The sequence below is a fragment of the Ursus arctos genome, unplaced genomic scaffold (genome assembly GCF_023065955.2).
Source record: "Ursus arctos isolate Adak ecotype North America unplaced genomic scaffold, UrsArc2.0 scaffold_14, whole genome shotgun sequence".
Lineage (NCBI taxonomy): Eukaryota > Metazoa > Chordata > Mammalia > Carnivora > Ursidae > Ursus > Ursus arctos.
This window is the reverse complement of record NW_026622808.1, coordinates 9,295,439-9,312,830: the sequence shown is the minus strand read 5'-3', so window position 1 is coordinate 9,312,830 and position 17,392 is coordinate 9,295,439. Positions and strand designations below refer to the sequence as shown.

General features: G+C 48.9%; 1 protein-coding gene across 1 annotated transcript; it reads left to right on the top strand.

Annotated features, from left to right (window-relative positions):
* The first annotated feature begins 669 nt into the window (after window positions 1-669).
* Window positions 670-4,116, top strand: ODF4 (outer dense fiber of sperm tails 4). Its single transcript, XM_048226643.1, is given in 4 exon segments — window positions 670-830; window positions 874-1,142; window positions 3,626-3,760; window positions 3,947-4,116. Coding segments are annotated over 4 exon segments (735 nt in total).
* The last annotated feature ends 13,276 nt before the right edge of the window (window positions 4,117-17,392 follow it).

Sequence of the window (17,392 nt, the reverse complement as noted above, 5' to 3'; positions counted from 1 at the left end):
GCCTGGCTGGCTCAGTGGGTGGGACGTGCGACTCTTGATCTCGGCTTTGTGGGTTCGAGCCCCACGTTGGGTGTGGAGATTACTCAAAAAAATAAATAAATACAATCCTACAAAGAAGAAAGATCTCAGATTGTGTGACATCCCTCCCCATCCTCTCCTTACCCTATGTCCTTCTCCTTCTGGTGCTGAGGGGAAAAAGAAGGGAAGAAAGTACAGAGAAGAGGGAGGGGAATGGCAACCAGGGGAAGTAGTGAGAAGGTCGGCCACCCCTTCCGAAGACAGTTCCAAAGAACAGCAGAGGGAAGCTGTTTCCCTGAGGACAAGCGTCTTCTCCCTCCCGCTCCGTCTGTCAGGATTTGGGGGTAAGGTCAGGGCAGAGGATATAGGAAGAGAAGGGGACACCTTCAGAAAGTACAGCTCTTAGGGGTGGGGCTGCAACCATGGGCCCCTCCCCCACTTGATGACCCCCACCCCCCACCCCCGCAGGAATATTCCGTGGCAGTTAGGGGTCCTGTCCTACTGAACGGGTCGTTCTTTCCCAGGTCCCAGGCCCTGTGGCGCAAAGTGTTCCGCCTGATGAAAATATTTCCAAGATGAGGGACGACTGAGCCCAGCAAGGAAAGGGGGAGATGGGGCGGAGGGAAGAGGGGGAGACAGGTGGTGCTCAAGATGGGGGCAGGGGACTTTAGGGATGAGTTCCCTGGCTCAGGAGGAGAAAGGGAAGAGCACTGGAAACTTGGAAAGGAAGTGGGGTGCTGAGAAGCAGGATGGGGTGGAGGGGAGTCTGGAACAAGAAGTGGGGGTACAGAACTCATTCTCTGAGCCCAGCAGTAGCAGGCATGAGCTCTGGGATCACAGCTCAGAGCCCCGGAGGATCTCTGTGTTGCCCTTGTGGTGGAGAATGACCCACAGCTCCCGCTGGATAGCCCAGGTGCTGGCCTCGGAGCTCAGCCTGCTTGCCTTCGCCCTGCTGCTGGTCATGGTCTTCTCCAAGAAATGGCTGTGCCTCTCTAGAAGCCGCTTCTACCAGCGCTGGCCCGCCAACGTCAGCACCAGGATCCACACGGCCACTCACGTCATGTCCATGGGGCTCTTGCGGATCTGCAAATCCAGGAGCTGTTCCAACTCAGAAAATTGGAACGGTGAGACCCTCCATGCCCCCATCCCACCCCAGGGCTTCCGTCTGCCTCAGTGGCTCTGGGTCACCCCGTGCCCTTGTCCCCTCCTTCCGGTCATCCCCAGTGATCTGGCCGGTGACAGGGCTTCACCGGCGGAGACCACCAAGGACCGGCCTTGCTCCCCCCATCCATCCTGGACCAGATCGCTTGGCCTGACTCAGATCGTTGCTTTCGCGAAGGCTCAGGGCCTCGGCTGTGGGTGTAGCAATGTTGCAAGGGGCATGGCCTCCCAGTGCCGGTGAATCCCTCGTTCATCACACGACTCCCCCTGTTGTATGGGGAGCAGAGCCCCAGCGAGGTGGGGATTGCCTTCCTCTAGGCTTGCGGACCCCCAGCTTCGAGCTTTGGGAGGAGTCCCCCGCCTCGGCCCCTTTTCTTCCCTTCTGCCTCAGGCCCTGCTTTTCTGGGCCAGCCCTGGGTTTCTGCGTCTGGTTTCCTTGTTCCTTCCTTCCCAGCCTCTCGTGGCCCTTTATTGCCAGTTACCCTATTCATGACCCCATGCTCTCCCCTCGCCTCCCAGCTCCAGGCCTCCTTTCTCAGCTCTTGTGCGAAACCCGAGCTTTCGATCCCCGTGATCCACGTTCCGTGTCTTCCCTCTCGTTAACATTTAAAAAAATAATAATAAAAAGAAAAGTTACACGGCTCTTGGTTTCTCCTGTTGGGAGAGAAATGCGTCTTTCTCACAATAGATTTGGGGAAACAAAAAGCTATCATTATTGCGTGCTTATTCTGTTTGCTCAGTCCCTAAGGAATAGGGATGGTCATCGTTCCTGGACAGATGAGGAAATTGCGACTCAGACAACGTACCTTGCCTGAGGGTCGGTGTTTGACTGCTTTTCACCTACGAACAGAGCAGGTTGAGAATTCTAATTCTGTGTCTGGCTCCAAGGCTCAGGAAAGCACCTGCCTCGCTCTAACCGAGCTCCTCAAAGACCAGCCGCCAGCCGCAGTCGGTCGAACACTCAAGTTTTTGCTAGACTTAAAAAAAAAAAAAAAATCGAACAAGTTTTGAATGGTTTTTACACAGTTGTACTCATTCTTTATAAATAACTTTATATCTTTTAAATTATTTAAATTATTCAATTTATATTGTTTAAAAATTTATCTGTGGGGCGCCAGGCTGGCTCAGCCCAAAGAGGGTGCGAGACTCTTGATCTCAGGGTTGTGAGTTCGAGTCCCATGCTGGGTGTAGAGATTAAAAATAACTTACAACTCTCTAAAGAAATTTAGCTTTATGAGATCCAGTAAATGTTTCCATATCATAAGTTAATAGACATATAGATCAACTAAATAGATTGTCATCTTTCACTTGAATTTTATTTTTCTATTCTTGGTAAAATTTATTTTCGATGTCATATTTGCGAAAAAAGGAGAAACAAAATTTGTGAATCAAAGTTTTTTTTTTTTTTTCTGTGTTTAGTATTAATTCTTTGGTATTGATTTCCTGAAGTGGCTTTACCGGATGGAAGAGTTCAATATTGGGTGGCTTAGTTGGTGATGCGTCTGACTCTTGATTTCGGCTCAGGACCTGATCTCAGGGTCCTGGAACAGAGCCGTGCATGGCGCCCCACGCTCAGCACAGTCTCCTTGAGATTCTCTCTCTCCCTCTTCCTCTGCTCCTCCCCCTGCAAGTGCGCGCTCTCTCTCTGTCTCTAAAATAAATAGATAAATCTTTTTTTAAAATGCGCATCTTTTTTTTTTAAGATTTTATTTATTTATTTGACAGAGAGAGAGAGAGACAGCCAGCGAGAGAGGGAACACAAGCAGGGGGAGTGGGAGAGGAAGAAGCAGGCTCCCAGCGGAGGAGCCTGATGTGGGGCTCGATCCCAGAACGCCAGGATCACGCCCTGAGCCGAAGGCAGACGCTTAACGACTGAGCCACCCAGGCACCCCAAAAATGTGCATTTCTTTAGTTAACTTTTTCTCATGTCATTCGAGTATATTTTTTTCCTTTGTGAATCCTAAGTTCGTCCTGTTTTCTTGTTTTCTCCAGAGAGTTTTAAGCTGTGGACAAATCACCCAGTCTTCGGGGTGGCCACGATCACTTTCTGTCTGGCGCTGGCACTGGGCTTTATCTTCACCATCTGGTTGCACCTGCCGTACCTACCTGGCCTTCAGAGACTGCCCTTTTTTAGCTGCGTTGGGACCGTCATGAGCTTCTTTCAAGGTACCCCCCAGCTCTGGAAATGGTCCTTCGTTTCTCCCGAACCACATCTTTCTGGGCACTTCTCCCTCTTCCTTTCTTTGGGGGGTGGGGTAAGGGTTTGGTGGGAGGTGGCCAAACAAAATGGGTAGTCCTGGAGAACTGAGCCCCACCGTTTCCTCGTCCCTGCAGAGGGGCGGTGGGAGGGGTCGATTGGGGTTTGTGGCTGTAGCCCAGCAGGTGAGGGAGAATCCCTGTGGGGTCCTCAGGTAAGAATAAGATCTCTCCGCTTCCTGTCTCCTAGTTATCCTTATTTTCTTCACCCTCCTGTTGTTCCCTATTAACCTCTGGATCTTTGAGTTGGAGAAGAATTTATCAGTCCCCATCGGCTGGAGCTATTTCATAGGCTGGCTGGTGTTTGCCCTCTATGTCACCTGCGGTGAGTGGCCGGAGGGCCCTGGGAAGGAACGTGGGTGGCTTGGGGCAGAGGAAGTGTGCAGGGAGGGGGGATGGCAATCCCCAGGGACGCGTTTTTAGGGATTTATCTTCCCTTTGGCCTCACTTCGCTGGCCACTTTCTTCCGGTTCTCCAAATTTCCTCTCCCCCATCCCTTCGTGCTTTCCAGCGGCCCTCTGCTACTTCAACCATAAGCACTTCTGGAGGGTGATCATGAACTGTCCCTGTGGAACCGTGTTCAGCCCCAAACAAAACTTGCTGAAGAAGCCAATTGTCCCACACACCTTGGTCGACCAGAGGAAAGACCTGGATCCCGAGCAAAAGAAGGCATCTCCGTAACCTTGTCGGAAATCCCGGTGCCGCGCTCTGCCCACTCGTCCGAATCCCTGTCCTCATCCTTTCTCACAACCGTGGGGGGAGGGTTGGCCTTCATCACCGCAAGGAATTAGAGAGGGAGGCTATCACTTCTGCTTGACCCTGCTCGCTTACAGCTTGGGCGATGTGGAATAAATTGTCTCTTGTTTATCATGTCTGGCCATTGTTGAGACAAGACAACAACTTAAAGGAGGAGAGGAAGGGAGGAAGGACAACTTTGTTTCCCAATTGTTCCTGCCTAGGAGTCTCTCGGCACCCTTTGGTTCCCAGAATTGCCCGATCTCTCCCGCAGCACGCTTGAACACAGGTGAGACAGCTCTCAAGAGCTAAGCCTCGTTCCCCCATCCCAGCAGTTGTTAGCGGGTAGAGGGGCGTGATCCGGAGAGGGAGAGCACTTATGAGCGAGTCGGTTTATTCGTAGTGAACAACCCAAGAGCAAATAGGCCCAAGGTAAGAGGCAGGTTGCCTGGGGTGTGGCCGTATGGCTTGCACGGGGCAGCAGTCCCACCTTCTGTGTCCACATCAGGTGACTGAGAAGTCCGAGAGCCCTGTGCCTGGGTACCGCCAGCACCACCTCCACCTCCACGTCCCCCACCATCTCCATCACACCTCCACCTCCACCACCACTGCTCTCAACTCCACCAGCTCTGCCACCACCTCCACCACCATCTTCAGCTCCACCATCACTACCACCTCCACTACCATCACCTCTACTCCCTGGTTGCTGCCACTCTCCACCCAAGCCTCCCATGTTCTCCATCCTGTAACCGCAGGAATAGAACATCACAAGAAGGAAAACCTTAGAGTCTGGCCTAAGTTCAAGAGACAGACCGCACCTTTGGGTTATAAACTGAGTCTCATGGACACGTGCAGCCCCTGCCTGACATCCTGCACAGAAAGGCTGGCCTCCCAAGGCCACATACGAAAGACGGCCCGTGTTCGCAGCTGTGTAATTTTCTCAATCTGCATCCTGCTAGTAGAATTTTGGGGTCCAAAGGCTTCTCTTTTCTTTTCGCATTGTCTCTATCATTTGCCGACCATGCTGGTGGTGTCCCTGCCAACCTTATTCTATGAAACACTCTGTGGCCTCTTGAAACTCTTATTAAGAATCACTCCATTAGACAAACATGGCTTCCAGGCAAAGATTAAGTAAAAAATGTGAGAGCTGCATAGCTGGTTAGTTTCAGCTCAGCATCCTTCCTGAATTGCCGTCAAAGCGTCGGTGGGGACCACACTTGTCCCCCTCCTAGGAGACTCACCCGTAGATGACTGTTTGCTGGAGGCCTACGTTTCTAGCCATGTGGACCAAAGGACTGCTTAAGAGTCCTCATGACATAGCAACTGGAATTTTCAAGAGCAAGAAACCTACAAGAAAGAGAAACAGAAAGAGAAAGCTACAATCTTTAACGATCTAGTGTCAAAAGTCATACACCGTCACTTCTACTGTATTCTCTTTGTTAGAAGAGAGTCACTAAGTCCAGCCCACACTCAAGAAGAGGGGAATTAAGCCCTTCTTGAAGGGGGAGTATTACAAATTTGTAGACATAATACCATTAAACTTTTAACAGGACAGCATGATTGAAAACGGCAGGGCACAAGGCACTATTTCAGCCCATGTACATTACGAGTTATTTGCTGGCCCGCCTAGTTGGCTTAGGGCAGCCCCCAGACCCGAAGTTCTTCCAATTCCTGCCAAGTTCTCCTTTGACCTCTCCAGTTCCTGGGCCAAGTTTGTGTTCAACTCCATGATGATAGGCAGGGCCCTCCCATTGTCCAAGTTGGAGGCTTGGAGGCAGTAGGAGACCAACATAGGTATCGGCCCATCCTCGGGAGTTCTGTCTCAGCCTTGTAGGTTGGGTTCTAGTTTAATTTTTGCACTCCCTTTCACATCTTCCCTTCCCGACTGCCTGCTCTAACTTCAGGTTCCAGAATTAGGCACAGAAACATCAGCCTTGGGGCACACCTGGGTCGCTCAGCTGTTAAGCGTCTGGCTTCGGCTCAGGGCGTGATCCCAGGGTCCTGGGATCGAGCCCCGCATTGGGCTCCCTGCTCTGCTGGGAGCCTGCTTCTTCCTCTCCCACTCCCCCTGCTGTGTTCCCTCTCTCGCTGGCTGTCTCTCTCTCTCTGTCAAATAAATAAATAAAATCTTAAAAAAAAAAGAAGAAGAAGAAGCATCAGCCTTACATAGAGTATTTAACTGGCTCCCCACTTGCAAAAAAATAAATCCCTTTGCTGGGCTACTTCTTCGGTTGAACTTTGACTGATATACGAGTAACACAATCTGGGCTGCTATTCAGTCCATCCTCTGAATTTTCATTTCAGTTATTGTATTTCTCAGTTCTAAAATTTCCATTTAGTCATTCTATATATCTATTCTATATATCCGTATATTTAGACTAATTTCCATTTAGTCATTCTATATATCTTCTGTTTCTTTGCGGAGACCTTTTATTTTTTCATGGGTTTTAAGCATGTTCGTAGTTGCTCGCCGAAGCATTTTTGTGACGCTCCTTAAGATCCTTGTTGGAAAGTCCCAACGTCTGTGTCATCTCAGTGCTGTCATCCGCTGGGGATCTTTTCTTATGCAGCTTGAGATTTTCTGGGTTCTTGGTACGATACATGATTTTGTATTGTATCCCGGACATTCTGGTATTACATCATAAGACTGTGGATGTTATTGACTCCTTCTGTTTTCGTAGGCCCTCTCTGACACTGTGCCATGGAGGAAGGGAGCGGTTCCTTGCTACAGCCAGGTGGGAGTAAAGGTCCAGGTTCTCCACTCAGTCTCTTCTGACAGAGGAGGAGAAGAACCACCTCATTACCAGGGGATGGGGTAGAAGTCCAGGATTCCCATGTGGTCAACACTCTAACTGTCTGTATGTGGAATTACCACCTGGTTGGAATAGAAGTCTCGGTTGCCCACTAGGTCTCGTGTGCTACCACCGGCTGGAGGTGGGAGAGGCGGGGCTGGTCGGAGAGCCTGTTAAGGGTGGGAGCCCGGGCTCCCCAACTCGGCTTCTGCTGAAAAGGATGGCAGAGGGGCCATGGTTTTCTCCATGGTGTTTGGCTGGAATAAGGCAGGCTTTTCTTTTCTTTTCTTTTTTTTTTTTTAAAGATTTTATTTATTTATTCGACAGGATAGAGACAGCCAGCGAGAGAGGGAACACAAGCAGGGGGAGTGGGAGAGGAAGAAGCAGGCTCCTAGCGGAGGAGCCTGATGTGGGGCTCGATCCCAGAACGCCAGGATCACGCCCTGAGCCGAAGGCAGACGCTTAACCGCTGTGCCACCCAGGCGCCCCAGGGCAGGCATTTCCTACAAGCTTTCCGTCTTGCTAGGTTGCCTCTTTCCTGGTCCTTTGGCTAAAGAGAGCAGACCTTCTCTCTTTCTCTCTGTTTTGGTTTGCTCCCATTGGCATTTCCAAGTTGCTGGCTTGGCCACCACCCAGCCTGTGATACTCTGAGGCAAAAAGAAAAGCTGGCAAGCTCACTGCAGTGGCGTTCTTACGATCCAAGATCCCTAGCCAGACTTTCTCCACCTTTCAGAGCCTTCTTGTGTTTGTTTTACATTCAACGACCAGGGTTTCAGTTGTGTAAGAAATCTGTCTGTTCCATCCTGGTCTGGGCCAGAAGTTCTGCTATTTCCCCCCCCTTTCTACTACTTGCTTTTTGTAGCCTCTTAAAATAGAAGCTTCGATTATTGATTTTACATCTTTTTAAAAAATTTGAGTTTAAAAAAATATATAAATTTCTTATAAGAACGAATCAATAAATTCTCTTGAAGCACTGCTTTCCCTGCATCCCACAAATTTTGATATATTGTGTTCATATTATTCAGTACGAAATATTTTCTAATTTCCCTTGTGATTTTTCCCCCCTTTGACCCATGGGTTATTTAGAAGTGTGTTGTTTGATTTTCAAACACTGGGGGATTTTCTCGATGTCTTAGTATTGATTTTTGATTTAATACCATCATGGTCAAATAATATACTTTGTATGGTAATAATCTTTTTTGCTTTATGGCCCAGCATATGGTCTATTTTGACGAATGTTCATGTGCCCTTAGGAAGAACACGTATTTTGCAATTGCTGGATACGGTGTTGTTTAAGTGTCAATTAAGCCAAGTTGGTCCATGGTGTTGTTTAAATCGATATCTGTACTGATTTTTTGGGGGAGGCCTTCTGTTCTACCAACTTTTGAGAAGGGTGTTAAAAATCTCTAGATTTATTATAATTTCTTAATTTACTATTATTGTAGATTTATTTGCTTCTCCCTTCGGTTCTGTCAATTTTTGCCTTAAGCATTCTGAAGCTCTGTTGTTATGCATATAAAGAATTTTCTAAAATTTAAATTCAATTTAGTTCAATATACTGTATTATTCGTTTCAGGGGTAGAATTTAGTGTGTATATACACATTTAAAAAAAAGATTTTATTTATTTGAGGGAGAGGGAGAGAGAAAGGGAGGGAGAGAGAGCAAGCAGGGGGAAGGGCAGAAGGGGAGGGAGAGGGACAAGCAGACTCTAAACTGAGCACTGAGCCTGACCGGGGCTCACGACCCTGAGATCATGACCTGAGCCAAAATCAAGAGCCAGACGTTTAACTGACTGAGCCACCCAGGTGCCACAAGAATTCCATTTTTTAAAAAATATTTTATTTGCCAGAGAAAGAGAAGGAGAGAGCATGAGCAGGGGGCAGGGAGAGGGAGAAGCAGGCTCCCTGCTGAGCAGGGAGCCCTGACTTAGGATTTGATCCTAGAACCCTGAGATCATAACCTAAGTCAAATGCAGATGCTTAACCAACTGAGCCACCCAGGCACCCTGAAAATTTCATTTTTCTTTCTTTTTTTTTAAAAGATTTTATTTATTTATTCGACAGAGATAGAGACAGCCAGTGAGAGAGGGAACACAAGCAGGGGGAGTGGGAGAGGAAGAAGCAGGCTCATAGCAGAGGAGCCTGATGTGGGGCTCGATCCCAGAACACCGGGATCACGCCCTGAGCTGAAGGCAGACGCTTAACCGCTGTGCCACCCAGGCGCCCCCATGAAAATTTCATTTTTCTAAAGGCCGAATAGGATTCCATTGTATGAGTATATCTCATTTTGTTTATCTGTTCATCCAGAAAACGATAGGAAAACTGCAGAGAATTCTTTAAGACGTTAGATCAAAGATACAAAGAATGTAAATCCTAACCTATATTGAGGAAAAAGGGCCCCAAAGTCAAATGTATACATATGGGGTAAACGGATCCTGGGATCAAGTCCTGCATCGGGCTCCCTGCTCTGTGGGGAGTCGGCTTCCCCCACTCCCTCTGCTCCCCCCCCCCCCCCCGCTCATGCTTTCTTCTCTCCCTCAATGTCTCTCAAACAAATGAATAAATAATCTTTAAAAATAAATAAATAAATGGAGGGCGCCTGGGTGGCTCAGTTGGTTAAGCATCTGCCTTCAGCTCAGGTCATGTTGTCAGGGTCCTGGGATCGAGTCCCACATCGGACTCCCTGCTCAGTGGGGAGCCTGCTTCTCCCCTTCACTCTCCCTCTGTGCTCTTCTTCTTTCTCGCTCTCAAATAAATAAATAAAATCTTTAAAAAAAATAAATGGACTCACTGCTTAGGATACTGGTTTTCATAGCACTTGAGTAAATAAACTTTTATAATGAAAAAAGCCCACCCACCAAGGGCTACTTGTTAAGCTTGTAGCCTCTGGCTATAGGATTAGCAGGCCTATGGTGAAACAGAGAAATACAAACAGCGTGAATACAAACCAAGAGCGTCCAGAGAATGTGAAAAGAAGCCACGGACTAAGAAAAAAATATTTGCAAAAAACATATTGATAAAGGACTGTTATCCAAAATACACGCATAACTCTTAAAAATCAACGAGAGAAGAGCAATCTAATTTAAAAATAGGCAAACAGTCTGAATATAGACACTTCACCAAAGATGACACACGGACGGCATATAGGCGTAGGAGAGGACTCTTGAGATCACAGGACATTAGGGGATTGCAAATCAAAACAAGGGGTTACCACCGAACACCCACGACAGTGGCTAAAATCCGGTGACGTGGAGCGACAGGAAACTCTCGCTGTTGGCGGGAGCGCAAAACGGTGCCATCACTTTGAAAGCTAGTCTGGCAGTTTCTTACAAAACGAAAACACACCCTTGCCGTACGACCCAGCCATTGGTACTCCTGGGTATTTACCCAGCGAATCGAAAATTTATACCCACACTATTATAGCGGCTTTACTCACAGTGGCCCCACGTTGGAAGCAACCGAAACGTCCTTGCACAGATGCGTGGGTAAACCGTGGTACAGCCATACGAGGGAACAGTAGTCAGCGGTAAAGAGTCGTGATCTATCAAGCCACAAAAAGACGTGGAGGAAACGTAAATGCATATCACGGAGTGAAAGCCGGCAGTCTGGAAAGGCTCCGCGCTGGATCGCTCCAAGCGGCCGGGGTTCTGGGAAAGGCAAAGCGGTGGGATCAGTAAAAAGATCAGTGGTTGCCAGGCATTTGGGAGTAGGGCGGGAGGAAGGGATACGTGCAGTGCAGGGGACTTCTAGGGCAGTGAGACTATCCCGTATGACACCGTAAAGGTGGACACGTGTCATTTCACATTTGTCAAAACCCACAGGGCAGAGTATGAGAGCGAAACCTAATGCACACTATGGGCTTGGGGGATAACGGTGCATCCTGTCGGCCGACTGACTGTCCCAAGCAGAGCACGCTGGTGCCAGGTGTTGATGGGGGGGGGGGTTACGTGTGCGTGTCTGTGTCTGTGAGGGGGGGCTGGGGACTGTGTGTACTTTGTGCTCAGTTTCACTGTGAGTCTAGACCTGCTCTCAAATATTAAGTGCATGATTAGAAACAACAACAACAAACTGAAAAAACCCTACCAAGTGCCAAGATAGACAGAATATAGAGTTTAATTTGCTACAAATCAAGCCTTATAATTTTCTGCCTCCGCAGACCATTAGACAGAAACAGGCTAAGAGGGGCGCCTGGGTGGCACAGCGGTTAAGCGTCTGCCTTCGGCTCAGGGCGTGATCCTGGCGTTGTGGGATCGAGCCCCACATCAGGCTCTTCTGCTATGAGCCTGCTTCTTCCTCTCCCACTCCCCCTGCTTGTGTACCCTCTCTCGCTGGCTGTCTCTATCTCTGTCGAATAAATAAATAAAATCTTAAAAAAAAAAAAAAAAAAAGAAACAGGCTAAGAGCCCCTGTTTTGCAGAAAGGAATGTCACCAAAGGAATCAGCTAATGGGGGACTACTGTTTGGGGTGAAGCTGGTCTGTGAGATGGAAACCGTAGGTACCTGGGAGAAGTCTGGCTCTGTCTATGTCACTGAGTAGGGATTTGTCAGACGCCATATTCTGCCGAATCCTTGGAATATACCTGCGTGCCGAGGGGGAAACAGCACAGGGCCTGGGGGCTTTCAGTCACCTTCTGGGGTTTGCAACACGGGGGATGGGATGCCAGGCCTGGATGACAGAGTGATTCTCGCTCTCATGGAAACCAGCCTGTGCGGGCCCAAGAGCACACTGCAGGCTACGGCCCTGTACTGCCATGCTCACAGGTCCTGAGGCCTAAGGGATGGGTCACAAAAAAGCAAAGCTGTCTGTCCTCTTCCGTGGGACCTACGCATTCTTTAAAAAAAATTTTTTTTAAAGATTTATTTATTAGAGAGGGGCGCCTTGGGGGCTCGGGCGTTAAGTGTCTGCCTTCGGCTCAGGTCATGATCCCAGGGTCCTGGGATGGAGTCCCTGCATCAGGCTCCCTGCTTGGCGGAACGCCTGCTTCTCCCTCTCACACACCCCCTGCTTGTGTTCCCTCTCTTGTTGTCTCTCTCTGTCAAATAAATAAATAAAATCTTAAAAAAAAAGATTTATCTGTTAGAGAGAGCGAGCGCACACATGTGCACGAGGGAAGGGACAGAGGGAGAGGGAGAATCTCAAGCAGACTCCCTGCTGAGTGCAGAGCCCGACACGGGGCTCGATCCCACAACCCTGTGATCACGATCTAAGCCAAAGCCAAGGGCTGGATGCTTAACTGACTGAACCACCCAGGTGCCCCTAAAAAAAATTTTTTTAGACATTTCAGACTTACAGAAAAATTGCAAGAACAGTATAGAGAATTTTTTTACATTCTTCACCCAGATTTCCCCAAATGTTAACATGACTACATTTGCTTTATTTCCCCCGACTCTCTCCACACACACACACACACACACACACACGCACACACACACACGCACACACACGCACATGCACACACGCACACGCACACGCACACACACGCACACACACACGCACACGCACACACGCGCACACACACGCGCACACACACACACGCACACCTTTTTTTCTCTACTATTTTTTTTACTACTATTTGAGAATAAATTACAGACATGATGCCCCTCTATCCTCAGATACTCCAATGTGTATTTCCTAAAAACTCTTACATAACCACAGTACAATTCCCAAGATCAGGAAATTAACATAGAATAAAACAACACTGTAATCTGCAGGCAATATTCAGATTTTGCCACTTGTCTCAGCGATATCCATAACAAAAGAAAGTTCTGGATCATGCACTGCAATCAGCTGTCGTGTCTTTTTAGCCTACTTTAACTGGGACAGTTCCTTAGTCTTTTTTTCATTTCCTTCGGTCTTTGTCTTTCACACCTTGGACCTTTTTGAAGAGCACAGGCCAGCTGCTTGGTAGGACGGCCCTCAATCTGGGTTTCTCTCGTTTCTTCGTAATTAGATTCACGTAACGCATTTTGGGTGGAAACGTGACGGAAACGTTGGGTCGCACAAATGCTGGGGGTGTTAATTTGATCACTGGGTTAAGGTGGTGTCTGCTAGGGTTTCCTGCTGACGATCCCGCGGAGCTTATCTCCCCTGCGAGAAATCCTCCGATACAAAGTAGGCAGAATGGAGAATGTTCATGGGGGAGCCGCAAACCCTCTTTCACCACTCAGCTTCGGTGGCCTTTGTGCGGGGCCTTCACGGAGCCCCCCGTTACAGACAGAAGGCTTTGCCGTGTCCCTGTGTCAGCATGCAGCACGCGACCACGATCGCTCGCTTGAGGGTGCCTGGTTCACAGCTGACGTCTATGGACATTGAATGAATGTATGGAAGTGAGGGGCCAGAGAAGTGGGGGTGTGAGGAGAGAAGGGAGAGGAAAAGCCAAGATCTCGGGGAGGCTCTCTTCTGGAGACAGAAAGTGTCTGCAATGGGGGGAGGCAGCTCCCGGTTCAGGCATAGGGTTCTGGGGCTGGGTTGTTACCAGTGATCTGGGTTACGAGTGGGGGGAAGATCCTAGTGGTCCCGGCCCTCAAGGCAGGTATTTCCGGGACTCCTGCCTTCCAGAAAGGCAGAAAGAGGCCCTATCCTGGGGCGCCTGGGGGGCTCAGTTGGTTAAACGTCTGCCTTCGGCTCAGGTCCTGATTCCAGGGTCCTGGGATCAAGCCCCGGCATTGGGCTCCCTGCTCAGTGCGGAGCCTGCTTCTCTCTCTCCCATCCCCCTGCTTGTGCTCCCTCTCTCACTGTTGTCAAAAGGATAAATAAAATCTTAACCAAAAAAAAAAAAAAAAAAGAGAGAGAGAGAGAGACTGAGAGGTGATACCCTTCAGAGAACAGCACACTCACTCGGTGCTGGGGTGGAACAGAGCGGGGAGAGAAGCAAACATCTGGTCGTTGAATGACTCACCAAAGTTAGGAGGGACCCATCTGTGCAAAACGCCAAGAGGCAAGGCTCACAAGAACTCATCGCCTGCTCTGCTCGCTGCTCGATCACACTGTCCTGTCAAGGGAAGTGCCTAAAATTGAGAAGAAATCCGACGCCAAAGTTCTGGGTGCGGAGAAGCTATTCTGAGCGAGGAGCTGGCCAACAAAAAGGATGTCACAGTTCAAATCAAACAGAACACTGGATTCTACGAGGGAGACTCAGGGAAGCGAAAGGAAAATGTGAGGACTACATTTTAAACGGGGGAAAGGTAAGCTCTAATTAGATCAAAATGAAAACAATCTTTAATCAATTATAAAGAGGAAAAGTAGACATAAAGCAAGCAAGCTTCTGAAAGGCGAAGTCTCATACCAAAGCGGAAGGGCCAATTTGCTCAGGAAACTCTGATTTCCTGCCCACTTTGTTTGCTTGGAAAACACAGGACAGCAGACCATCTGGGGTAATTAATTCTGGGGTAAAAAATGTCAGAACCTGGGTAAACAAAGATTAGCGCCAAGATAAAAACAATAAAAGGAACCAGGGACTAAAAGAGAAACCACGTTGCAACAAATTCAAAGGGATAGAAAGAATTCTGGACAAAATTCAGAAGAAGATTCCAGGGACAAACCGATTGTACCATTGGTTAACTTTCTGAACAAGAGTCTTGCTCTTTCATATTTAAAAGTATCTCAGGTTTTAAATCCATTTCTGTAAAATGTCCACGAGTCAAGTGGAAAGAAGTGTAAATAACATTTAAAAACAAACTCCTCGAAACCTCCCCCTTCAAATACTCCAACCCAAAGCCACGGTACTGGGAAAGGTTAAGATAACTGGGCCGAGGTCATTAGCCCGCACGGTGACTGAACTTGGCGTTGGCAAACCGTGCTTTAGTGGTCTGTTGCTCCCGTGTCCAAAACGCATGCAACGTAACTGGGAAGCAAGCGTGTCAGCCAGGTTCTCAGCCACCTTCCCTCGCTTCTCTGAGTGCTAAGGACACGCCAGTGCTTGGCTTCACAAAACCACTGGGAACAGCATCTCAGAAATATCAGAAGACAAATGTCCCTTCTTCTCCTAGAGCTGCGGAAAAGCAGATTTCATCCCACAACACGAAGCTAGTTCTGATCAAGTGGGAGATGGAGAACATTCGCAAAAGCATCCATGTCTGGGCCTCCCATCTTTCAGCTCTCGGAAGCGGGGACAGGAGCCCTGATGGGGAGCTCTGGTGTGGGGGGGCGGTTCTGGGAGAGGCAGGACGTGCCAAAGTACAAGAGGGCAGTTTCCACGTTGCACAGAGAGCGGGAGGGGAACTCTCACATGGGCTGGTTCAGTCATCTGGTTTTGGTGGCGGGAACCAAGTCGTGGCAAGTACGTAACTCGGCAAGAGCCCGGACTGGCTGACGGCCTGGCTCTCTCCCTACTGCCCCACGTAAGACGAGTGCCACGGAAACATTCCCCGAGACCTGAGGCCACACCCAGAACCGAAGCGGCTCATCGTGGCACAAGTCAGGACCACCCCGTGTGTCGACCTGCATATCCGGTTCGGAGTCCGGTTGAAGCCATCTTCCCACGCGCGACGGGCGCCACTAGAAGCTCGTGAGCAAGAACGGTGGCTGTAAGGACTGAGCTTGGACTTAGAAAGACTGGGGTTTGAATCTTGGGCTAGATGCCCTTTCTGAGAACATCTCCTCCTCTGTAAAGGAGAGAAATGAAGTCAAGCTGCTTTGCTACTTAAACTTACTTCTTCAGCTTCAAACCGCTTTGTAGGATTGTAAGGATTAAATAACAGAATAAATCCAAAGCACCTTAGCATTGAAGGTAAGTCGGCGTTCAGTGGTGCTTACTGTTATTGGGGAAATGGAGATGGTAACAGATTTAAGAGACATTTCAGAGTTAGGGGGTCAGTTATCTATTACTACATAACACACCACCCCCCAAGCTGGCAGCTTGAACCTACAATCATGTATTTTTCACATGACTCGGTGATTTGCCCAGGGCTTACCTCTGTTGCCTACAGTGTCATCTGGGGAAGATCAGCTGGGGGCGGGAGGGTCGCTTTCCAAGATGGCTTACTCCCATGGTTGGCAAGTTGGTTCTGGTTCTTGGTGACGAGCTGAGGGCTGGAGGGCTTTCCGAGTGAGCCTCTCCACAGGGAAAGCGTGGGCCTCCTGACAGCATGGTGGCTGGGTTCCAAGAATGAGCATTCCAGAAACAGTGAGGTGGTATTTTTGTGACTTAACCTCCAAAGACAAATATCATTACTTCTTCTGCACTCCGTTGGTCAAGGCAGGGACGCAGGTCTATCTAGGTTCAAGGAAATGACAAAACCCATCTCTTGACGGGGGTCTAGAAGGGCTTGCATTATAGATAGAGGTCGCACACACGCTTGGAAAACATAACCTGCCGCTGGGAGGGAATGACATGATCTGCCAGTGATTGACTACGGCCAGTGAGGAAGAATGAGTTATTGAGGATGACCGAGGTTAGCGCCTTAGGTGACCCCAGGGTGCCGTTAACAGAATTCAGGAACCAAGAATTCAAACGAGGAGGCCATTAGGCTGGGGTGGGGCTAACAGCGTGGTAGCCTACGTAAGCAAACCAAAACTCAGGCCAGAGCGCTCAAATCCAGGCAAGTGAAACTTAGGGACAACCCATCACAAGTGGCCAACTAGGCTTTCCTAAATAAGGCGACTGCTTAAGCTAGAACCAACCAGATAATAGTCTTGCTTTGCTTCAGTGACTTCCCTGCGAACAGCTCGCCCCAGCTCCCATCAGGCGAACACTCCTAACCACTTTGCGGTCGACGTCGCTCAATTCGAGTCATTGTCTGTGCCAACAGGCTCTTCCAAATGCTAACGTGCCTCAGTTTATCTTTTCCAGCATGTCTGGGGTGATTACTGGCCCTGAGAAGACTGTAAGTCATGTGAAGACTGGAGCTCGGGAGGGGTTGAGGGAGTTTGGCACACAAGTCTTCCAGTTGGCACAGACTAGAAAAAACGGTCGAGGATGAGGAAAAGGGGGACAATAAAACCAGGTTCTCAGAACACAGTATCTCAGTGGAGGGGGGAGAGTAGCAGCGAGGGAAGAATGAACGAGTGGCCCTAAGTAGGACAAAACCCACTAGTTTTCCATGTCACGGAAACCAAAAAGAAGATGGGATGAGAGCTGAAGTGGATTTAACATCCCGAAGAAATCAAGATGGGTTAGGATTGAGCGGGAGCCGTGGGCTAGGAAGTGGGGGTACCCTGGTGACCTTTGGGAGGGTAATTCATAGCATGTACCATTAGCATCTGTGTAGCTCTCTAGTGTTTCAAGCACTGCCACATGGGGGGTGGAACGCCTTGCTGGAAAATAAGCTTCTCCCCCACTCTGTGAATAGCAGAAATGAATCGATTAAACACATAAACATTCAGGCCCGGAACTGTAGCTCCTAGAAGAACACACAGGAGAAAAGCTTCATGACATTGGTCTTGGCAGTGATTTTTTGGGTAGGACACGAAAAGCACAGATAACAAAAGC